This window comes from Physeter macrocephalus, chromosome 18, assembly GCF_002837175.3.
Source record: "Physeter macrocephalus isolate SW-GA chromosome 18, ASM283717v5, whole genome shotgun sequence".
NCBI classification, from domain to species: Eukaryota; Metazoa; Chordata; class Mammalia; order Artiodactyla; family Physeteridae; genus Physeter; species Physeter macrocephalus.
In genome coordinates, this window is record NC_041231.1 from 70,597,500 (window position 1) to 70,623,143 (window position 25,644).

Consider the following 25,644-nt stretch of genomic DNA (forward strand, 5'->3'; position numbering starts at 1 on the left):
CCCCCAAATGGCATGTGTTTAAGTTATAGTTTCATGGCATATTTAAATTCAAAAAGCAACTCAACCAATCCTTTCCTCCATTCTGAAGCTAGGTCAGATCAACTCAGGCAACAAATAAACAGAAATCTCCTGCAAACATGTAGGTTATTAAATAATTTGTTTATTGTACTGCATTTACAAAGAAAACAGACAATGCAACCAGTAGAAAGAATAAAAATGTGTTTGGGATTTTATTTTTTACTGACAGCAAATAGAAATCCTTTAGTGAGATCCTGGCAATTTGACAATATTATGATTGAGTTCAGGAAAGGTACATGGGGTGCTTGGAAGATGAAATTCTACAGCTGCCTCTTTCTACGGCTTTTAATTCATCTGGCTCCTTAAGTGATAGAGGAAAAGCCCTTGTTTGGTGGGAAAACATTTCCAAAGAGTTACAGGTTCTCTATTAAAATTTCTCTTCATGTCAGTTGTTAAAACAGGGCCTTCTATTTGTGTGTTTGGTTAGTTCACCTTAATGTCATCACCAGAATTCCTGTAATTCCACAATTGTGATTTTACAGCATAGAAAAGAATTCAGTTCTAGTCTGGTATTGCTTTAGATGTATATATCACTGAAAACCCAAAGTGGATTAGAATTGCTGAAGGATTTTCCCTGCCGTTGTTTGATACAATCTATTTTCTTTATTCTTGATAGGTGCATAGAACAGCCTCACTTCAAATTCTTTCTATAGGAACATGTCTGATTTCAGAACTATCCATCAAGGATCGATGAATGGCTGGCCAGTTATTCAGGGTAATATGTTTACAAGTTAAATGGATTGCATTTAATTGCACCACTTTTTCCTTTGCCTTTGTTGGTAGATAAATGACAGAATCTAGATTCCAATCTCCTGTACAGGAAGTTGGCTACCTAACAGTCTCATCGGTGCTTTGCTAGTAGAGCCTCAAGTTGCACCTCCTGGGCTTTCTGTAAATCAGAGTCCTGTAGCCGCTTCTGGAGTATGCTGTAATCCCCAAGGCCCACTTGGTCCGTGCAGAACAAGCAGCTGTGACCCCAATCCTGTCCCTCTTTTGCTTTTCAATATGACCCGAGGAATATATGTAATGTCTAGGGCAAGTCTAGGAGAGGCCCATCCTAAAATAAGATTCACAAAGCCTTTTCTCTTTTAAAAAAAAAAAAAAAAAAAAAAAAAAAAAAGCCTCAAGTACATTTCAATCATCTCAAAATTTAAAACTTACATTATACAAAGAAATAGCAGCAGAGAATGGCTAACCTTAAACCAAACAAAAAGAGAAAAAAACCCCTACAACCCTCAAAATAAACAACAATGAAAAAAGTGCCATCCCACCCCCTCCCCTTGGTTCTTGTATCCTGGGATTTCATTTAAGACCTGAAGCCTCTGAGAAAATGAGAAAGGCAAAGCCATAGGGGGAAACTGCTTCAAGGCTGAGTTCTGGACAAGGTAAAGAAAAAGCTGTAAATAAAAGTTGGGGACTGTTTGTAAAAGAACCGAGAACTCTAGGACAGTTTCTTCTCAGATGGGAAATCTCTGAAATCCAGTTTTCCTTTCTAGAGTCATCCTGAATTCTTTAGTTATGGGGCAATAAACTCAAGTGCAATGAGTAAAGTGCCAGCCAGGGATTAAAAAACAAAAACAAAAAACAAAACAAACAGCCAATCAAAGTAACTCTGCTGGTAGGGTACAGAAGAGACATAGGAAAGGACAGTTTGCAGAATATATGTGGTTCTGAAGAAATTACTAGTCAGTGGTTCCATTTTTGTTTCCATCAAAAATCAGACTGAAGATTCGAGGATCTTAGAGTTATTAAAGGATGAAAGGAATTTGACAGTTCTTTGAACAGTGATAAAATGGTACCCAAATTTGGTGTTTATACAGCTCATTTAAAAAGATAGTAGTTTAAAAGTCGCAGAAAAAAAATGTGAACATAGAAAACAACAGAAACAATCCAGGATGATGATGCAGCCTGGATACAGCAAGTTTAATGTCTCTACTGTACACAGAAGTAATACCCTTTCCCCTTCTCATCCTTATGCTGGCAATAGGATATGCACTAGAAAATTTGACTCTTAGAGTCAGTGAATAAAAGGATGAGCTCATATATCTTCATAGCTCTTTTTAAAAGGATGCTTATAATTTAAAGGATGTCCTAATGGAAAGACAAGGGTACAGGGGTGAGAGGCTGTTTCACATTTTAGTCCATTAGTCTTTGGCAGAGCCCAATCAAGGCCAAATTCACCTAGGATGCCCAATGGCTGTGGGGGGATCTCCACAGGGTCACATAAGCAAACCCAAATGAACATGTTGGATTCAACAAAAAACAAAAAACACCCTAGAAACCCTTGCAGGAAGAGCTTCACCCTGAAAAGGGAAGAGGGAAATGCTTGGAGGGGAGGGGCAGAGGGCCAGCGTGTGATCTCTGCTGCGGTGCTGGACTGGGGCTTAGGAGTTGAGCCAAGGGTGCCGGAGACAATCAGCGGCAGTGGCCCTCTTCTCGGGGATCAGCTCCAACATGGGCAGTAAGAAATCTGTGAAACCAGCTGCCTCTTCCTGAGACCACTCATACTTCTCCACTAGAACCTCAAAAAGGCCCCAGGGTTTCAGCTTCGTGATGTGTTTCAGGTCACCTATGGTAAAGAGAGTACAAAAGAAACTGACCAACATTGACAAGTGACAAGATCCTTTTGTGAAAATCCAGGAACTAATCCAGATAGTCTATAAAGAATCAAATTTTGCTATCAGAATCTAATCCTTCTCCATTCACAAAGCACATCTCTTCTCTAATGCATTCCTTGGAAAGAAGTGTCCCATTTTTCACAAGGGCCTAAACGTTTAAACAAATTTTTGTCTCCACCATTCCAGGATTTTTTGTCCCAATCAAATTGGGCAGGCCTATCAGGAACTAAGTATTCACTAAAATGAATATTAAATGCCTATATACTCAGCGTGGTCTCATACGGTGTTCAGAGGCAATTTATCACCACATACCAAGAATAATTTGCTTGTACTCTTTTTTTGGCTCAATAGTTTAGCAAATGTTGCTTCGAAATAAGGCAGTAATTAAAAAACAAAGAGCTAAAACTATGTCAAACGTATAAAAGTAACAAAACTAAAAGAACAAATAAACTTTCAGATACAGCTGCATCACACTGTGTACTATTCTGGAACATTACTTTTTGCCTCCTTGAAACAATGTTTTTTTTTTGTTTTGTTTTTTTGCGGTATGCGGGACTCTCACTGCTGTGGCCTCTCCCGTTGCAGAGCACAGGCTCTGGACGCGCAGGCTCAGCGGCCATGGCTCACAGGCCTAGCCGCTCTGCAGCATGTGGGATCTTCCCGGACCGGGGCATGAACCTGCATCCCCTGCATCAGCAGGTGGACTCTCAACCATTGCGCCACAAGGGAAGCCCGAAACAATGTTTTTTTAAAAAGACAGACAATGATCAGTGACTTGTTAAGGTAAATGCTGCTTTAAATTTTTTTTCTTACATGACACTTATTTGAAGTCTCCTCTGTGGGCAGTGAGTGCCTAATCACCTACTTGGTATGTGCCGTTAATTTGACTTTGCACACAAGGAAGAACCTATGAAGCACTTCACCATTTTCCTGCCCCAAAGAGAAACATTAAGAAATGTTTCTGAAGATGCCTGCTGTCAAGTGTTGAGAAAGATGATTTTTCTCAGCACTAGTGTAGAGGTTGTGAGGAAAAAGGGAACCATGGAAAAAAGGCCAGACAGTTTTCTAATCCCTTCTAGGTCAGGGTTGCATACTTAAGCTTTTAAATATATTTAGAATGCATAAGAAATTCATATTTAAATACGCCAACATATATTATCTAGGCAAAAATTTGAGGTGAGGGTTTTATCTTGTTTTTTCTTCACTAATAAGTGATAACATAACTTATGCAATTGAAAGTATAAAGTTAATTCATATGATTGATGTGTTGAAGTGACTGTGTTAGGTATCACGGACTACAAGGTGAGATGTAGTCCTGCCCTTAAAAAGCTGAAACTACTTGCCCTTTGATAGAACTGCCTCAGCAAAATCTGCCCATTTTTCAGAAGTCCTGTAGTAGGAGTAATGAACCATGTGCCAGCTACTATACACATAGTAACTAATTTAATATGAAGTAATCTCCATTTATAAAGCAGCAAACTGAGGTTTTATTAAAGGCCACATAAGTAGTGGAGCAGCTGGGATCTGAACCCAGGCAGTCTAGCTCCAGGGTCTGCTAAGTCACAGCTCAGCATTCAAGGTAGGACCATCCTTCTGTAGGTGTTGAGAACACATACCCAAGCTGTACTTACCTTTTCATTGTTAAACACTTTTGTCCCCTTAATATCTGGGAACAATCACATTTATTTTACCTTTTTTGGTGAAAAATTCCTTGGAATATTTTCCTGCCACAATGAGCTTGCGAGGCACCTTCCCCAGAAGTTCTATGATCAATGCAATGTGATCTGTATGTTTCAAACATTTCAAGAGGGGGAAAAAAGATATACATAACAGGGGTAACAAATGCAGTTCTAGATATTGGCAGAAAGAGTAGCATGCACACCTCTTTATAAAGCATTTCAGCTTGCTTTCTGTCCTAAATGGGAAGAAGAGGACTCTATCCATCTAATGGAGAATCCAGAAAACCATTAAAAATCAGGTACCCACTCCAGTGGGACTTGAGTGATAACTAAAAACAATCTTGGTGTGAATGCTCTGCTTCCTGAAGTTGCATCCCTGGGGCCTAGATGAAAACTCATGTTAACAATACTACCTCTGCGATTGAAGAAGTCCTGTGAATATTTCCCACTGAGGGCAAAGCGTCTTGGAATTCTGCCTATCAGCTTTATAATGTGCGCAATGTGGTCTAAAATAGAAGGGTAAGAAGAACAGGATCAAGGACAAGCTGTAAAAGAGGTTTTTCTATGAATAGCTTTTTCAAGAACTAGCTGTTTAAAAGTAAGTACAAATAAAACCGAGGATACTCAAGGGAAGACTGGGAAGGCCAAGAATTATTTCCGGTGGTTGGTCCCTTGATAGTAGTTGGCAAGTCCCATTCTGGAGTTTGGAGGCTTATCTATAATATTTTATTTCTATTTTGTCTATATCTAGGTCCAGGTGGGTTTTTCAGCTAAGCTAAAAGAGTGTAGCAATATGCTTTAGACATTCTAGGACAGACATTTATTTATAATAGTGCTCTGGGCTTCACAGAGTAATAATATCACTTTAAGGATGTTCATGAGAAAGCACTCACATATGATCGAGTTTTCACAATCACCCTGTAAAACAGGCCAAAAATTAATACCCCATTTTAAAGGTGAAAAGTGGAACCTCAAGGAGAATGGCCTACTTGAAGCCACAAGGCCAGTAAGAGCTAGAACTCAAATAAAAACCCCTATCTTATCATGTCTAGTCCAGAGGTTTTTTTGTTTTGTTTGTCTGTTTTTTAATTTAATAAATCACATTATTAAAGAAAAAATTAGCACAAACATTTAAAGTATAGCTACTTGACTATCTTTGGCCACTAAAATGTTTAAGTCATGTAGTGTCTTATAACTGTCCCAGCAGGCATATGGACTGTGAGCACGGCCAGGGAGGTGGGCAGTCTGTCACCAGGAGATGAGCTTGGAACCAGCCAGCATCCACACCTACAGACAGGTCTACTACCTTTTTCTGCAGGTGACAAAAAGTAAAAATATGAAGAGGCTTTAAAAAGTGGCGGCTCCTAGCCACAAAACAGCTTTAAAAATGACTTTAATCCTGTAGTTACAGAATCCAGGTCAAAAGGAATCACTTAAAACTTCCAATAATGTATCTTAGAGGAAAATCATATGCTAGAGAACATACACTTATCTGGGAATTTGTAAAGGTTTCAGGTCATATCTATTTCTCATGTAAAGGACTCAGTGGTGTCATTTTAAAAGAACTTTATATTTATGAATTCACTATAACTTTTGGGCAGTTTTTACTGAATTTATGGTTTGGTAATAAGTATTTGGCTGCCAAAAGATTTCTGCCAATTTTAGGCAGGATCTGCAAGTAAATATCTTTGTATAAATTAATTATAAATGAGACTATAATTTGTCTTACTGTAAACTTCCAAGTAAAGTATTGGTTCTTTTAATATTTTTCCTACCAGGAATTATTTTTCCCTTAAAACTGTTATATTACTTTAAATTCCAGCAACCTATCTCTGGCTTATCAATTAATCATAGGATTAATATATCTGACAGGCAAAATTATCAACTATTATTCCAAGATTTAGGGTTGTGGAATGTCCCTAATAACAGAGGACATGCTACTTAGGCCCCAGTCTTACCACGACTTGTAACACTATGCATACACCAGCCAGGGGATAGGGTTTGCTTTTTCCATCTGAGGTTTTATCTAAGGGCTGGAATAGGAGGGAATAAATTAGGATATAAATATCTAGGGTAACTGGTTCTGCCTTTTCCCTTACTTGAGTCTTTTCATATACATTTCAATTTTCAGGTTTGGTAGCATAAGATCCTGTACAATGTAATTCTAGCCACTATATGAGTCTGTACCACACATTGTTTATAGGGAATCCAGGGAAATAAAGAGAAAAAAGTTAATTACCCTTGCAAACAGATATGATAGGGCATTTCTAAAACAATGTTAAGTCTACAGCCCCAAACTTATAACCCAGAAAAAAGCAAGCAGATAACAGGGAAAAATCAAGTGTGTACACAGGTAGTAATTACAGTAAAAGGGGCTTATATACAGAAAACATGTCCAAACTGTACCCACTAAAACAGGCATATGGCTATGGTGATTAGTTAGCAGAGCATTTTTCAAACAGTACTTATTAGGAATATCAGCAGGCCTTACGAACATCGCCTCTTGACATCCCAGGGGACCAGTTTGAGAAATAGCATTGTTGGTTCCATAAAGCACAGAACCTGATTTCCCAAAGAATCAAGGAAAGCATAGAAAGTAAAAGACATATTTTTCACATTGGGAGGGTACACTGGTAGTGCTCTCTCAAAGTAATCCCCATTAATCCTGAAAACAAAAGCGCCAAAACTGTATAATGAAGAAGGTAAAACATTCCTTTAATAAAGTTCTTTTATTCACATTATTTCATCTAGTTACTTGAATGCCATCATGATTTTTAAAAAATCATCACACATTTAGTTGTCTGCTTTCATAGCCTCTCAGAGCATCTGACACCTTGGGCTTTTCCCACTGGTATTGCAAAATATAAATCAATAATATTTTGTTTTAAAATGGAATTCTAAATGTTAGTATCATTTAAAAAGAAAAATACAGCTTTAATTTTCAGAAAGGAGAAAAAAGAATGCTAAATGTTGTACAATTTATAAAGACAAATAGGATATATTCTCTGCATTCAAGTAGTGTGTATCTGATAAAATCGACTTCCAAATAAAGTTGCAAGCATAACTGGGCAACAAGTTGATGAACAGGTAGATCCAAACTGGGTAAAGAATGAATCACTGATTTACACAGGAAGGAAAATGACTAGATGTTTTATAAGAAACCTGGCAAATATTGGGTTGGCCAAAAGGTTCATTCGGGTTTTTACGTAAGATGACTCTAGTAGCACTTAGTTGTCTTTAACTTAATTTGAAACAATTTTGTTAGATTGTATGTGACAGCTTGTCTTATCAGTGTGAATTTTTTAAAAAGACATCAAAATTGGTGAATTTTTGTGAAAAAAGAAACATTTTTGGCATATTACGCTTTATTATTTCAAGAAAGGTAAAAATGCAACTGAAACGCAAAAAAAGATTTGTGCAGTGTATGCAGAAGGTACTGTGACTGAATGTGTCAAAAGTGGTTTGCGAAGTTTCATGTTGGAGATTTCTCGCTGGATGATGCTCCACGGTTGGGCAGACCAGTTGAAGTTGATAACGATCAATCGAAACATTGAGAACAATCAACGTTATACCACGCAGGAGACAGCTGACATACTCAAAATATCCAAATCAAGCGCTGAAAATCATTTGCACCAGCTAGGTTATGTTAATCGCTTTGATGTTTGGGTTCCACATAAGTTAAGCGAAAAAAACCTTCTTGACCGTGTTTCTGCATGCGATTTTCTACTTAAATGTAATGAAAATCTTCCGTTTTTAAAACAAATTGTGACGGGTGATGAAAAGTGGATACTGTACAATGTGGAACAGAAGAGATCGTGGGGCAAGTGAAATGAACCACCACCAATCACACCAAAGGCTGGTCTTCATCCAAAGAAGGTGATGTTGTGTACATGGGGGGACTGGAAGGGTGTCCTCTATTATGAGCTCCTTCCAGAAAACCAAACGATTAATTTCAACAAGTACTGCTCCCAATTAGACCAACTGAAAGCAGCACTCGACGAAAAGCGTCCAGAATTAGTCAACGGAAAATGTATAATCTTCCATCAAGATAACGCAAGACCGCATGTTTCTTTGATGACCAGGCAAAAAACGTTACAGCTTGGCTGGGAAGTTCTGATTCAACTGCTGTATTCACCAGACATTGCACCTTCAGATTTCCATTTACTTCAATGTTTACAAAATTCTCCTAATGGAAAAAATTTCAATACCCTGGAAGACACCTGGAACAGTTCTTTGCTCAAAAAGATAAAAGTTTTGGGAAAATGGAATTATGAAGTTGCCTGAAAAATGGCAGAAGGTAGTGGAACAAAAGGGTGAGTACGTTGTTCAATAAAGTTCTTGGTGAAAATGAAAAAAGTGTCTTTTATTCTTACTTAAAAACTGAAGGCACTTTTTGGCCAACCCAATACAAGTTGTAGTTTAACCAATTGTGGCCTTTTCTCTAATCCTTATATAGAATTCTTTAATATCTATTATAGAATATCTAGTATACCTAATACTTAATATAAAATATCTTATATTTCTATCTTTTCTGGGACTTATATATACTTAGCACACTAAGAAGACTAAGGCTCTTCAGTACTAGCAAATTACATTAGCCACCGTGTAGACATCCTTGGTTGAGGGGACTTACCTTCATCTCGAGTGTACTCTTCCCCTGAATGAGGTTCAAATAAATAGTCGCCTGTGGCCAGTTCAAAGGCCTAAGAAAAAGAGGAAAGCTTATGAAAGCATAAAAAAAAAGACGTTTGGGAAGTTTACTGCTATTTGGCTCAATTTTAAGTAATTTTTTCTTCTTGGAAAACCTGCAAATGATTATTTAAAAAATTCTCTAAGATTATTCCTAAAAAGCTTTCCTTTCACACCTGTACCTTAATAAAATGGAGCAGGAAAACTGCAAAAACTCAGTTAATATCAATATGTGGATTATTCCAAGCCCTGTACACCCCAATCCTTCAATCGGTAATTCAGCTCTCTTAAGTTTCTCTTTTTGCTCAGAGAGGGGCATATCTAAGGTGATTCTAAGTTATTAAATTATTCATGAGATAAACATGAATAACTTATAACTTCACATGGCTAGAAATTAAGATTCTGTATCTAAAATCAAAACCAAAAAAATTCAGACATTTTTCTACCTATGACTCTTCAGTGCTTGGTAAAAAGTACATTTTTAAAGTTTTGCTTTGGAAAGCACTTACTAAACTGTCCCAGATAGAGAGTTCCCAATTCCTAGGTCTATAGAAAATCAGAAAAATATTAAGTATAAATGGAGTCAGGAGCTACTCATATTGACAAGCAGGTTAGCATTCACCAACCAGGAAAAGGCACAGTCCCCTATAACAAGAAAACGTCTTGTAAACAGTGTTTGAGAGGGACTGAAAAAGTGATTTCCTCAGGAATAAGTGTCAACCAGTACAGAAGGACAGCATGTGAGTGATGGGGTTATATTAATTTTTCACTGACTAAAAATAAACCAAGTAATTTAACAGCAGTTTTAAAAAGGACCTTATTGATATAAAAAGTACAGTTATAAGTCAACTGCTAGCCATGGGTCAGTTTTGGTTGACTCAATGGTACTAAGTAGCCCAGACAATCTCAAGAGCTGTGGAGTGGATTTAATTGGGGCACATTCTCAATTCAGACCCATGTCTAGGTCTTGGTGGTTTGCCAGTGTTACGACAGAATAGTCTTTCTCAAAAAATGTATAACCTGGGCTGTACCACTGCCCAGAGCAAGGCCACAAAAGCAGAAGTTTCAGGATTGTCTCTAAAATGTCAGAGATGCTATGGCTTCTTGCTAGGTATAGCCTGTTTTACATGCTAGCAGTTTGTTAATGAAACTGAACTACACTGATAGAACAGATACCTGTTTCACCCTCTAATTATCCTGAGGTTTACGGTCTCAAAGCAGAACAGAAACAATTTGTGATTCTTATTCATCAAAGTTTGCCAGTCTCTTCTGAAACCAGTACTTTAATTTTTCCATCTCATAGTGGGGGATTCAGTGAAGATATTAAAGCTAAAAAAAAAAAAAGTAGATAGTTTTCTAAAAGTTTAAAATATTCTAAAATTTTCCACCTAGATACTTATAACTAGTTACCTAAAGTTCTCTAAAAGAACTTTATTTTTGGAACATAAGGTAGTTGCTAGTAGTTACAATTTTATAAATAACAGTAAAAAACCCAAACCAAACTGAAAGATCACAGCATCAGAAATGAAAACTAGTAGAAACTCTAGATTACAAAACACCTAGTTGAACATCTTTCCTTTACAGATGAGAAAACTAACCAGAACAGAAAGGCCAAGTCCATCTTAGAATCCACGGCTCCTGGTGCCCACTCCTGTGCTTGTCTCACACTGACCAAAGGGCCTATTTTACGTCAGTCAGGGTCATGCTAACAGAGGCAAAATCAGGGAAGGTATAATAAATCCAGTGTGCTGGTACATCCAGATAATGGAATATTATTCAATGACAAAAAGGAATGAGCTATCAAGTCATGAAAAGACATGGAAGAACTGTAAATGATATTATAAAGTGAAAAAAAGCTAACCTGAACTATACTGTATGATTCCAACTGTGACATTCTGGAAAAGGCAAAACTATAGAGACAATAAAAACATCAGTGGTGGCCAGGGGTTGGCAGGGGGTGCAGATGGATGAAGAGGCAGAGCACAGAGGATTCTTAGGGCAGTGAAACTATGCTGTATGATACTATAATAGTAGATACATGTCATTACAAATTTGTCAAAATCCATAGAACGTTTGGAGAATTTTAAAACATCTACTCTTTATTATGTTCTTCACAGAGCATTCCCTTCTTATAACTGTCCTTCTAACTTTGTAGTCTCAATCACTGAAGTGGTAGGCAATCTCACAACTTGGCTTTTTACCTCAGAAAGGGTCCCAGTCTTTCCATCAATTAATTGTACTAGATGAAGGATGATCCACCTCTCCAGGCACTTCTGATATTCCAAAATTTATTTTTATTCTCTGAGTATGGTGAAATTTAAAGCACTTTTTCTACATCTATTAGCAAAATGAGAGAAATTTGGGGGAACAAATGGGGCTCAAGTTTTCATGATATTGTCTCAAGTCAGGTAAGTGCTTTCCCTCCTTTGGTCAAGAAAATTCCTGCATATGAGCTGGTCCAAAAAGGGGCCAAGGTTAATCCACTCCCCTTTCATCTTTTTTGCCTTTTTGCCTTCTTAAGCCTGACACTGTACATACTATGTTACATAGCAAGCAGGACCTACTGCCCTCAATTAACCCACTAATAAGAACCACATCATAATAAATCAGATGCCACCTACAAACTAGCTGTATTTTGTATGGCGGCATCTCTATCAATTATTTCCTCTACCAACTCAATCCAAATCAAATTCCTCAACACAAAGCTTTAAAGGATGGCAAGAAAGAAGATTTTCTTCCAATGTTCTTTCATCTTGTGCACACAATACCAAATCATCTTCAATTTAGACAGCCCTCCCCCTTAAAAGACCACAGACATGCCATAACAAAATAATTTAGAAGGTCATGCCATATGAACAACATGGTTTAAACTTTATTATCTTTGGAAGACAAAGGTTTTCAGGAATGTGGGCGTCAAAGAAACAGGTTGGGGCTTCTGGTCTGTCCTTTCTCTTTTAAGTTTTCCCCAAAGTTGACTGTAAATATTAAATGTTAATTGAAATGACAGTTTAATATGTTTCTGATTTAGTTCACTCATTTGATACTCCACAAATATTTATTAAGTACTATTGTATACTAAAGAATTTGTCTGATCTTGTTCCTGTTTCCCGGGAGGAAGCCTCTCAACTCTTGGGCTTTCCAAGTGATAAACGCGCCTTTTATTATTCATGGTGGGCCCCTTCGGACCACACTTAAGTTTATACTGAGGAGGTGACTCATAGTGGGCCCCTAGACACAGTTTCAAGAGGGGGGCTGGATATGCCACCAAGTTGGACAAGACCAATTGTACAATTAGAGGGTTGAGGCTTTGGGCTGAGTGTTGTCAAAACTGACCTCCCAACCTCTCGGGAAGGGAAGGGGGCTGGAGACTGAGTTCAACCACATGACCAATGATTCAATAAATCATGCCCGAGTAACGAAATCCCAGTAAAAACTTTGGGCACCTAAAGCTTGGGTGAAACTCCCTGGTTGGTGATACACACTGATGTGCCAGGAAACTGATGTGTCCTACGGACACAGAAGCTTCACCTTTGGTACCCTCTCAGACCTCACTGTATGCATGTCTTCATTTGGCTGGTCCTGATTTGTAACCTTTATATCAAAACTGTAATATTTTAGCACTTCCCTGAGTTGTGTGAGTCATTCTAGCAAACTACTGAATCTGAAAGGACAATGGAAACTCCCAATTTGTAGCCAGATGGTCAGGAGGTACAGGTGGCCTGTGGACCCCAGGGCTTGCAGCTGGTGTCTGAAGTGAGGGTAGTCTTGTGGAAAACTATGCCTTTAATCTGTGAAGTCTGTGATAACTCTGGGAAGTTAGCATTAGCAGTGCATTTCACCCACTCAAAATGTCCCAGGCCCTGCACCAGACACTTAGCTATACATTATAGACATGGTTCCTGCCAGTATTTATAATGAGTGGAAGAGAAAAAAGTAAATCCACAATTACAAATTGAAGAGTACACTCCACTTCAGGAAACAATATAATATGTTCCAACATGAGGCTATCTGTGGGAAGTCATTTAATATCAACTAAGTCTGACTACTTGAGTAGTTGCCTGACAAGGACAAAGCAGCAACTTATAAATCCATGGATGACTGAGCTTCATATCCTGTGAGGTGCAAAGACGGCTGAGTGACTGCTAAACTGTACAGAATGAAGCAGTTTCCAGAGTTTTCCCTAATCTGAAAACAGATCAGAGCTGAGAGGGCAAGGATAAGGGTAACCTCTCCTCATCAAAAGCAGCACCGCGTCTGAGCAGTTGTTTTTAGCTGCCCCGCAACCCCAATCTGTAGTAGGAAACATTTGGTTCCTTCACCTAACAGGAATTTGGCAGGAACCGAATGGAATGTCGATGTTTGTAACTAAGCTTTTAAACTCAGACCTCTCCAGACACGGGATTCAGAGTGCCAGTGATGAGTCAGAAAAAAAATCCTTTTCTGTTCGTTAATCTGCTGGTCTACTGAAATTAGCAAATTACCACATAACAAGTTAAAGTCAATGGGAAAAACATTACCATGCACGCTGTGCTCCAAATGTCAGCAGGGGTGTTATAGCCAGATCCTATCAGAACTTCCAAGGAGCGATACTGCCTTGTTTGAATATCTTCAGTGAAATGTTTGTGCTGAGTAAATGAAGAAAGAAACAGTATTTACAAATTCCTTTATTCTAAAAAGTAACAAGTCATGACTGCTTAATAATGGAGATTAAAATAAGTTCACGGAAGCTTTCCCCAAACCAAAGTTCCCATGTGGCTAATTTCTTAAGTATCATTTAGATTATTAGCTGTTATTAGCTGCAAACAGCACTTTTCTTTATATGCTGTCTACTCCAAATTATTTCTCTAAACATGAGTCTGAACTTAATATAGATACATAGGTTAGGGAATAACAATCGCTTTTTAAAAAATGGAAAACTATTACCCCAAACAAAAATTAAATTGTTCATTTGTCTAAAATTAATAACTTGCATTTCAACAAATAAATGATACAAATTTAGGTTCAGTTCAAACTCTTCTTGCTGTGTGCTCATTATAGAAAAATAAAAGATGTAAGTTTCAAGTTTTAAGAACCTTATAAACACCACCTATAAAGACTTCTTGCCCTCATTCTCTTTTGCCTCCCTCACTCCTCCAAAAATATCAAACGCGAATCTTGGGGAAACAGAGACCATGTTAAGCACCATGGGGATGCAATCAGCAAAACGTTTCTTTAACACATGTATGGGAAAGAAAGGGAAAACCTCTATATAAAAGCAACTTAAGAGACACAGTACCCAGTCTGGCATTCATGGATTTTATTTGGATCTTGTTCTAAACAAACAAAACTAGAAGAATGTTTATGAGATAACTGGCAAAACTAACTGAATATTTGATATTAGTGACCTGTCAACCTTTTTAGGTGTAACAATGGAGTCATGGTTACCTAAAAGAATCATTTTTTAGAAAGCCATATTTACAAATGAAAATAAGATGCCTGGGATATACTTCAAAATGATCTGGAGTGGGTGGCAGGGTGGGGATATAGGTGAAAAACAGGCAATGAGTTGATAATTGCTGGGTGACACTAGTGTAACGGCAGGGGAGTTCATTCTACTCTCTACTTTTGTATAGGTTTGAAATTTTCCATAATAAAAAATAATACAGAAAAAAAAAGCTTCAAATGAGTCATACACAGGAAACAAAATTCAGATAATATGAAAACATGTAGTGTGAAAGATGATTTTCTAATCCTATTAAAATTAAAAAGAAAAAAAATAAAACAAGAAACAGCATTTGTGAACAGGAGAAATTAGGCAGAGGAAGCTTCAGGTAGAAAAACCAGCATTGACCAGAGCTCCACAGGGTACTGGACTAAGGCTGCAAAAGAGCAAAAAGTACTTCAGGTGGAGGGAACATCATAACTAAAGGCACAGAAAGACATTTGCTAAAGCCAAACATAGATAACTGCTAGGTTGAAGAATTTCGATTTCATTTGGCAGACAAGAGAACACCACTGCACATTAGTAAACAGGACAGTGTACTGTAAGAAGACTGATAGGACCTCTGAGAACACCATTCCAGTAATCTTCTGGTTTGTGGCCAGATTTAGGGTTAGTAATGAACATCTGAGCAATAGCTGTGGAAACAGGAGAAGGAAGAGTTAAAACCAAGGACATTCACAGAAAATGAGCACAATTTAAAAATTCAATTCAAGTGGGAGACAGGAGGAAGAGTCAAAAAGAACTTTGTGGTAGAGGCTGTCGACAAAATCACGGATGGAGAGACTTAGAGAGGGAAGTGGTTTTACAGGAAAACGATGGGTTCAGATACTGAGTTTGAAATGGAAAGGTACTACAGGTGATACAGTTAGAAAAATGAACATGCTGTTCAAGGGAGTTGTCTTTACTCATCATGCCTCACTACTGCCTTACAAATACACTGTAAATGATAAATGAAGTCAAGAATCAGCAAAAGTAAATAAGATGGGTTGGAAACATACACATCCACTCACTCCTGAAACTCCACTTTTGTAGCAAATCCAGTGTTAATTTTTAAAGCATAAACTGACAAAGACAGAGAAGGCAAAGAAGTCAGAGCAATACTATTTAGAAGCTGGAAAGCAGAGAGATCACTGGCAAGTGTCTTAATGGATCCAAGAAAGCTAAATAAATAATAAGCCACTGGTGAAAGCAGAGAAGCAGTGTGAGGTATTCCACAGTAGTCCTCCCAAGGCTCAGGATTCGGTGGAAGTAGCGGGGAGGGTGGGATTCAACAAAGGAATACTACTTTAGAATATCTTTTAAAAAAACAGAGCTCCAGAACACAGGGCATGATGCAGTATAACAGCCTTTCTCTGGCCTGACAGACACTTAGAGGTTTTCTCTGGAGTGGGTAAAACAGTTTCTGGAGGATGCTCGGCATGGTTGAGGGGAGAGTACTATTCTGAAAACAGGGAAATTAAGTGACTATATGTAATTGCATGTTGAACCCCAGTTTTCTTGCTTAACTCAGTTTCCAAAACACTAGCAGCCAGGCATTATCTCCCCGGGTAAGAGATCTGAGGAAGACTGTAAGTTTTCTGCTGGAAGTATGAGCAATCCAAGACCCTGACATCTGAGGATGAACTGAAATAGCTCAGACAAATCATTTTATAGTGAATGACAGTCAACAACACCCACCCAGGCACAAAGCTTCCAAACAGCTTTCTGGCACTCCATTCATATGGTCAGTTTTTTGTTTAATGATCCTGAACAAAGAAGGCAAGAGACACTATGTAAAGAAGAAGAGGACTTCCCTGGTGGTGCAGGGGTTAAGAATACACTTGCCAATGCAGGCGACATGGGTTCGATCCCTGGTCCGGGAAGATCCCACATGCCGTGGAGCAACTACGCCTGTGCGCCGCAACTACTGAGCCTGTGCTCTAGAGCCCACGTGCCGCAACTACTGAAGCCCACACGCCTAGAGCCTGTGCTCTGCAACGAGAAGCCACCGCACTGCAACAAAGAGTAGCCCCTGCTCACCGCAACTAGAGAAAGACCACATGCAGCAACGAAGACCCAATGCAGACAAAAAAAAGAAATCAGACACTTGTGAATTACAGGTTGATAAAATGAATATTAAAAAAAAAAGAAGAAAATGTCAAAAATGAAAAAATAATCAATATCCTCTCAGAGATAATCAGGGAACCAAAGAACTCTTGGAAAGTAAGGATATAACAGGAGAAATAAGAAAAAATAAGGCTTAAAAGAACAAGCTGAGAAATCTCCCAGAAAATAAGCAAAAAGAAAAATACTAGAAAATAGGAGAGAAAGGTAAGAAAATGAGAGAACCTGCATAAATCTAACATTTGAATAATGAGATTTCAGAGCTAGAGAATTTAAAAAAAAGAAAAAAAATCAAGAAAGAATCAAAACCAAAGAACCAGAGTTTCAATACTGAAAAGTACACACTGGGTCCCTTAGCTAATCGATGAAAACAGACCTCATGAGGCACATCGCTGTGAAATGATCCTGCAGACTTTCACAGGGGAAAAGGCTTCATACAAAGGTCCAAGAATCAGAATGACTTTGGCCTTTTAGCAGCAATAAGACGGGAAACTAGAAAACAATGGAGCAATGACAAACATTCTAAGGGAAAACGATTTTCAACCTAGAATTTTACATGCAGCCAACTGAGTGTAAAAACAGAATAAAGACATTATTAGACATACAAGGATGCCCACTCCCTCAATCACACACACCCTTTCTGAGGAAGCTACTAAAAGTTGTATATACTTCAAACAAACAAACAAAATAGGGAGGATGGGAGGGAGACGCAAGAGGGCGGAGATATGGGGATATATGTATAGGTATAGCTGATTCACTTTGATATAAAGCAGAAACTAATACACCATTGTAAAGCAATTATACTCCAATAAAGATGTTAAAACAAACAAACAAAAACAAACAAAAACCGTGATGGAGTAAACCAAGAAAGAAGATCAGAGAGACAGGAAACGGGATATAAAAATAATCTCCAGGATGATTATGAAAGGAAATACCAAATGGCAGTGATGCAGCAAGCCTACAGGGCAACCCAAGAGGTGAACACAGATTAGCAGAGCACAGGTTCCAGGATAGAGCTCTTTAGGAAGAAAAAGTTGAAACAATACCCAAGGTATCCATGTGTATTAAAGTGTAGTCATAGTACTGGATCAAAGTGTGGGGTGGAATTAAGTGATAAGTAACACAAAGACGACTAAGCAAATGAAACACAGTGTTAGGCAGAAAGGGAAAAGGAATCATACCACAATACATGCTTAGCTCAGCTGAAGACAGCATTAGAGTCCTAATAATGTAAACATGGAATCATTTAGCCAAGTCATATTAAATTGACAAGATAGGGGATGGTTGTAGTGGTAGATAAGTCCTACTTTCCAGGAGGCAGAAATACCTAAAACTGAAAAAAAGAATTGGAAGCAATATACCCAAGTTATTTATTAGCAATGCAAAGGTAAATACCCTCACGTGGGGAGTGACAAATTGGCAAAGGGAGGGGGGGGACAGATTTTTGAATCAAAATCTATGTAAGTGTCCCTAAACTATATATGCATGTGCATAACTGATGAGCAAAAGTATAATATTAAAAAAAATCAAGCTCTTTGAAAATCATGTAAAATTCCATTACCGAATACCACACGCTGCTGTGCTTAAGAGACCAACAAGATGTGAGATCAGACCAGGATCCAGCAGGACAAGGCACCCATGTCCAGTTCACCACTGTCCTAGTGCCCAGGTCAGAATATGTGCCCATATATTTGCTGAATGAATAAATGGATGAGAAGAATGTAAAGTCACTTTAGCATAGAGACACATTAAAAAATGTATATAATAGTTGAAGAGAGAGAGATTAATTCTGTTGTAGTAAAAATGACAGGAAAGACTGCACCCAAATAAAGCAGAGTATGCCAAAATGCATAACGCAGGCATGAAGGAAGGTGTTCCAAACACAAAGGCAAAGGAGCTTGAAACATGATGTGAGCAGAAAACTGACAAACATTTGAAGTTTATACCATGTGATATTTGTTACAGAGTCAATATTTTCCTCTATAATTGTTTTACTTAAATATTTAATGAGCACCTCCTACATATCAGGCACTGTTCTAAGTACCATAGATACAGCAGTGAATGAAAAAGATCTCTGCTGTGATGGGACATACATTATAGCGAGAGGGATATTAAACCAACAAATATCTAGTATCAGATTGGGTTAAGTGCTGTGGAGAACAAAAATTTGAGGGCGGAGAGGAAGAAAAAGAAAATGGGTGTAAAGAGTGGTGATTTGCTAATTACAGTATGTTAGGTGTTCAGGGGAAGACCTCCCTGGTTAAGATGACATCTCAATAGGAACTTGAAGAAAATGAAGGAGTGAATTATACACATTATCTTGGGAAGAGAATTCCAGGCAGAAGAAATAATAAGTGTTTTTTGCTTGGTGGTGTGTGGGCCATGGTAGGGACTTTGGCACTCATTCTGAAGGAAGCCATCGCAAGGTTTTAAGAATATCTGACACAACTTGCATTTAAAAGGATCACTCTGAGAGCTATGTTGAGAACAGTCAGTAAGAGGGAAGGACAACAGAAGAGAGAAGTGAGGAGGCTAATCCAGGTGAAAATATATGGTAGCCTGGCCTGTCTGGTGGCGTGGTGAAATAATTCTAATTCCTTGAAAAGCTTTTCTACATTTCTATCAGTCAGTGCTAAGCACTGACTTAATTTTTTCCACAAAGTTATCACAATATTCTAGAATTGATATTGAAAGTGAGATCCTTCTAGGTTATGAACCACTAGATATAGGATGTCATGTGGAATAGGGAATTTGAAGTACAAAAGTAAACCTAAGACCTATTAAAGTGGATTTTGCCTCAACAGTCTCCAACATCCCTGTTTACAAAGCATATAGCTCTTTGAATAGTATCATTTATGTGCAAATCAGTCTACTGTAGATTTTTAAAAGATATTCATTAAAAATAACACAAAAAGCATTCTTAACTAGGTAAACAACAGTATTAATATGACACTATACTTCAAAAACCTCCTTTAAAAAAAGTACCCAACTTCTGACTTAGTAATTTCATGTCTAGGACATGTCCTGAGGTCAACTTCAAAAGACTCGCGAGCAAAGATGTTCATCACAAAGAACTGTCAAGAGTATGTAAAGGTTATAGTATACTGGCAAATACCAGAAAACCAACTGAATTTGATGTAAATTTCGGGTTGACAAAAGTGTTCGAAATATATTAAATGAATTAAAAGGTTACAATTAATAAGTTAGATGCTGATTTTAAAAACAGGGGGAAAGTATGAATGTGGGCATTGAGAGTATGAAAGTCAATGAGGATATAGATAAAACAAAACCAGCCAGGAGTTGACATTACTGAATCTGGGTGACAGGTACCTGGAATAGGGGCAGGATCATACCATTCTCTCTACTCGTGTAAATGGTTAAAAGAAAAAGTTAAAAAAAGTTCACTAAAATGTTAACTGGCAATTTGGGTACAGAACTGCAGATATTTTCTTCTTTTAGCACAACTAAGTCCAAGTTCTCATTTATCCCCAGTCACTTCAAAAGACTGAGACAAGTTTAACTTACCACCCAACAGGCATTTCCAAGATCAGCAATCTTCACCTGGAGCTTTTCTGCATTTTTTGGCTCAAGGGGATTAACAAGAAAATTTCCAGCAGTGGACTTTCCTATAGACAACAGGTATCATCAATAAGACTGTTCAATGAACACAGAAGTATCCAAAGGTTAATGAAACTCTACGAAGTAACTCACCCAGGTCCCCAACTGGCAACCTACAATAAATTTTCTAAAATAAACCAAGTAAAGCAACACTTTGACTTCCCAGAATTAAAACCTCTGCCTTCACAGCAACAAGTAAAATGCTGTATACTCACTGTTTAACCAGTAAAAATCAAATTGAGCTACACATTGAAGGTAACTTGGACTCCTGCTGTAAAGCTATATTTATAACAATGGTACTTTTAGTTTAGAAATTCATAAAAAATTTTTTTCTATGTGGTGAATTTTAAAAAATTGTATAACTGATTTACAACATACTAGTTTCAGGTATAAAACATAGCAACTCAGCATTTTTATAGATTATACTCCATTTAAAGTCACCACAAAGTAATGCTATATTTCCCTGTGCTGTACAATATATCCCTGTAGCCTATGTATTTTATTATATATGGTAGCTTGTTCCTCTCAATCCCCTACTCCCACCCCACCTTTCCCCTCCTCCCTCTCCACACTGGTAACCACCTATTGTTTTCAATACCTGTGGGGGGGTCTGTTTCTGTTTTGCTGAATTCATCTGTTTTATTTTTTAGGTTCCAGAGATGAGTGACAACATACATTATCTGTCTCTGTCTGTCTGACTTATTAGAAATTCATGAACATGTTATGCGGGGAAGGAGCACTGGGGAAGTACCTTTGTTGTCTAGTGGTCCATTATGTTCTTGCTCTTGCTCATCTTCACAGGGTATCTCTGCTCGAATGCTTTCTTGAAGTTGGCTAATGTCCTGTTCACTGAATGACCGGTCTACATTTGATGAAGACTGGCACATCATGGTATCTGACACCTCAGAGGTTACAGGTGTACAGGAGTCTGTTTCTTGAGATGTGCTGCTGTCTCCATTTTGGGAACTTAGAAAACTAGGTTCCTGCTTCAAATTTTGGACATCACAGTCATTAGCATTATGTAGATCCTCTTTAAGCCTCAATGTTTCTTTATTATTGTTCTCAGTATAATTAACGACTTCAATTACTCCATTGCAATTTATTTCTGCTGCACCACCCTCTACACCATGTTCCGTAAGTGTCTGATCCTGGTGAATGGTACTTGACTCTTCTAAGGAACAAAGACAAAAAGGATGTACGTGTATGCATACGTGTGAAAGAACAAAAAAAATCTCTCCACAAGATTAAAACGTTTTCTAGAACTTATACAGGGTGACATAAAAACATGACTGCACACCTAAAATCTATTTATGAAAGGACAAAGATCTTATTCTTACCCAACTGCTAAATGAGGTCTACGTTGCATTTCCTGAGAAAAGTTAGAAATTACATTTGAATATTACCTACCTAACATTTATGATAAATTCTGTATTCTTACTGTATAACGACACCCCCAGAGATGTTGTATATGCATGAAACCACTATATTCTAAAACAATGATAAATTAATGTTAAAGTTTGCTATAAAGTAATTTTTGTGATGCTCTATTTATACCAAGTTTTTCTTGGGTCATTTTATTAGGTGGGTTCTCTTTCAAGGGTCTTTCAACAGGACTCTCTGATTCTTCTTGCTTGTTTGGTCTTTTTTGCCCAGGGCCCGACTCTTTCTCCATTTCCTCAATTTCCTGCATTCGCTTCTCTAGTAATTCTGCCTGGCGCTTCTGCTTCTTCTTCAATTTCTTCTTCTTATTCTTTGACATTTTGTCAGCCTGGGCGGAGATTACAAACAGATAAAGCCTTCAGGTGGCTAATCCATTATCCCCAGTTGGAGAGAACTGTTAATTTTAATTACTTCCTAATTAAATTCCACTCTTGTCCTAACATAGCACTTAAGCTTTTCATTAATTTAAAAAATGCAGATAATCTTAAGAAACCAAATTAAAACAAATTTAACAACAAATCTTGGTCCTCTGAACAGTCTGTGAGGCTAGTCCACTCTCATGCTCAAATTTATGGAAACCTCACCAGTACAAACCTGCTGAAGATGCACAGGAATTTATTGGAGAAAATTAAAGAAGCGCAGGAGTATTTTTTTTTTTTGGTTTCCAAACTCTAAATAAACTGTGATCCATAACAGAAAAATCTCTGCCCATTGCCCATAGATCAGAATTAAATATAGAAACACCTTATACTTACTGGTTTAGGCTGGGGTGCAGTACTGACTGAAAAGAAAAGAAAACCAAGTGAGAATCCTGGCATTCAGCAGCCAATATAAACTAAGACACCCTACCAGAATGAAAAGTCTTTCTTGTACAGTTTATATTGTAGAGAGAACTACTGTTTTTAAGCAATTTTGGTAGAAGCAACATTATTTTTTTTAAAATAAAAAACAATGCATACAAAAGTCAACAAACTTAAAATAAATTTAAATAAATTCTTCTCCAGATAGCATCAATATATGCAAAGAACCAAGTCCTCCTTTCTGATTTACATCATTAATGCTGCTAAAAACTCATTCCCATGTACTGCTTAAAACAGAAAAGGATAGGCAACAACCCTCTCATCCCCACCCAGGACTAATTCTTCCCTGTGACACTTGTCAGTTTTAAAAGGAGAGTGGCATCAAAAGCTACAGTAATTTATTACATAGCATGTTATGGATATTAGTTTAGCTTAGGTGGGAGGTAGAATCATCAGTCTTCCTTAAAAAAAAAAAATTTTTTTTAAATTGTGGTAAGAAACTTGTGATATAAAATTTCCCTCTTAACCATCCTTAAGCATACAGTTCAGTAGTGTTAACTTCACATAGTTGTGTAACATTTCTAGAATTTTTTCATTGTGCAAAAATGAAACTCTATGACAACTGAACAACTGCCCCTTGCCCCCTTTGTAGGTCTTCTTTTTCAAAGGAAGTCTCTGGATAATTGATATTTCAACTTGAGGATCAAGAGAGTTCCTCAGGGCTTCCCTGGTGGCGCAGTGGTTGAGAGTCCGCCTGCCGATGCAGGGCATACGGGTACGTGCCCCGGTCCGGGAAGATCCCACATGCCGCGGAGAGGCTAGGCCCGTGAGCCATAGCCGCTGAGCCTGCGCGTCCGGAGCCTGTGCTCCACAACGGGAGAGGCCACAACAGTGAGAGGCCCGCGTACCGCAAAAAAGAACAACAACAACAACAAAAAAAACAAAATAGGTATGTCCACTCCAGTGCTTAAATCCAAGCTCTTACTAGCAATGTTATCTTGCCCCTGCACAGGGATCACTGATTCACATAGGTGAGCATGTATGAACATCAAAAAAGACCATCAAATCCAACAGAAAACATTTTAACAACAACATGAATCAGCTTTTATAATACACAACATATCTGGACCTAAAAGGCACAGTCTTCTTCCCCTATGGGAATAATACTGAGTATAAAAAGTCTTTTGAAGGCTGGAACTATTTCTTATGTAAGTACTTATTGTATCTTACTGTTAAATGAATTAGTGGTGCTTTACTTTTACTTAACTGTCTGGTATAAAAACAAGAACTTCTCTTAACTTCTAATGAAAGTGAAGTCCCCAAAGAAAATATACCTGCAGATCCAGAAGGTGGAGGAGCTCCAGATCGCTGCCATTCTGTTGCTTCTGCAGCCAGCCTCCGTATGTACTGTTCATTCACTGACAACAAGATGTTTTCTGGTTTAATGTCAGTGTGGATGATACGGCACTTGGTGTGTAAATAATCCAGACCCTGTAACACCTGAACGGGAATAGAGCAGTAGACTTGCAAACACAAAATACAAGTCTTTCTGGAGAAGGAAAAAATCACAATACAACATTTTGAAAAAATAAAAAATAAAAATGATATGGTAGTTTTCTACAGAGAAGAAAGCATTATTTTTAAAGCACAACAAACTTCCCCAGAAAGATTAATTGTAAACTATGAACAAAGGCAAGAGTTTATTTACAAAAAAAAGTTCTTCCAAGTTTTACAAAGCTAATTCTATTTGGAGATATTTATTGATACATTACAGAGACGAAGCATAAACGGTTGACATTGTCCTTTAACTACTGAAATGTAGATCATGAAAGAGATTTAGGTATCTTTAAATTCAAATTTCCTTGTTGATGAAGAACTGAGGTCTCTTGCTTCCCAGTTTGGAGCTCTGTCCAACAAAACACATTATCTAAACAAACTGCCCTCTGAAGTATTACCACTTTCCTGATGACAAACTTCTTCACTATATATTGAATGCTGTTTAGAATATGAGAAAATGCTCATGAATAATGTTATATAAAGAAATGGTAATAATTTGACAATTTTCTATTAATATATAATCAATTTTTGCAACCAGAACTTCTGGATAAGGGCTCCAAATTTCTAAAATCAGGCATTACACTCAGCTCCCCATCTAATAATTATTACAGAAGATGAGCCTGGGGGAAAATGGTTACGTTAAAACATTTAAAAACAGAATAAACACAATAAACCCTATGGGCTGAATAAATAATTTCAGCAATTAAAAAAACCTAGTTTTAAACATAAAAATTCTATTGGAAATAGGAAACTCCTGACACTTTAAGAATCTAAAAAAATTACCACATACAAACTATTATGTATAAAATAAATAAGCTACAAGGATATACTGCACAACACAAGGAATATAGCCAATATTTTATAATAACTATAAATGGAGTATAAACTTAAAAAAACCCACCACATAGAAAATATTAAGATACATACTTGCTGAATAATTTTTTTGACACAAGGCAAAGGAAGCCCTTGATAATTGGACTTGATGATCCACTTGAGCAGATGATGCCCCAAAACTTCAAACACCATGCAGATATCTAGGAGGTTGTTAAGGAGGAAAAGGGAGACAGAAGAGAAGGAAGGGGGCAAGACAAGCTGTATTCCACCTTAATGAAATTATTATTGTATTCTTTCAGTATAAAGAGTTATAGAGATTGACTAAAAAATAAAATCTAGCTGTCAATATTCTTTTTCTTTTTTTTTTTGCGGTATGCGCCTCTCTCTGTTATGGCCTCTCCCGTTGTGGGGCACAGGCTCCGGATGCGCAGGCTCAGCGGCCATGGCTCACGGGCCCAGCCGCTCCGCGGCATGTGGGGTCTTCCCGGACTGGGGCACGAACCCATGTCCCCTGCATCGGCAGGCGGACTCTCAACCACTGAGCCACCAGGGAAGCCCGCTGTCAATATTCTGAAATTCTACAGGTTAATTAATGCTTTAGTCACAGAAAATACCCAAAATATGGAAAACTCTGGGGTGCTGGTTTATTAATAAAACTATGCACATTAAAACACTCAGTGAGGGGCTTCCCCGGTGACGCAGTGGTTGAGAGTCCGCCTGCCGATGCAGGGTACACGGGTTCGTGC

The 25,644-nt window shown here is 37.8% G+C and overlaps 1 protein-coding gene across 1 annotated transcript in view; it reads right to left on the bottom strand.

Moving 5' to 3' along the window:
* Positions 1–1,980: 1,980 nt before the first annotated feature.
* SRPK1 (SRSF protein kinase 1) overlaps positions 1,981–25,644 on the bottom strand; it is a 70,882-nt gene continuing 47,218 nt past the window's right edge. Inside the window, 10 exon segments of the mRNA XM_055080125.1 lie at positions 1,981–2,647; positions 4,388–4,480; positions 9,009–9,078; positions 13,582–13,689; positions 20,175–20,275; positions 21,019–21,438; positions 21,822–22,035; positions 22,463–22,488; positions 23,842–24,007; positions 24,992–25,098. Coding sequence (XP_054936100.1) covers positions 2,463–2,647; positions 4,388–4,480; positions 9,009–9,078; positions 13,582–13,689; positions 20,175–20,275; positions 21,019–21,438; positions 21,822–22,035; positions 22,463–22,488; positions 23,842–24,007; positions 24,992–25,098 — 1,490 coding nt within the window. The 3' untranslated portion in view covers positions 1,981–2,462.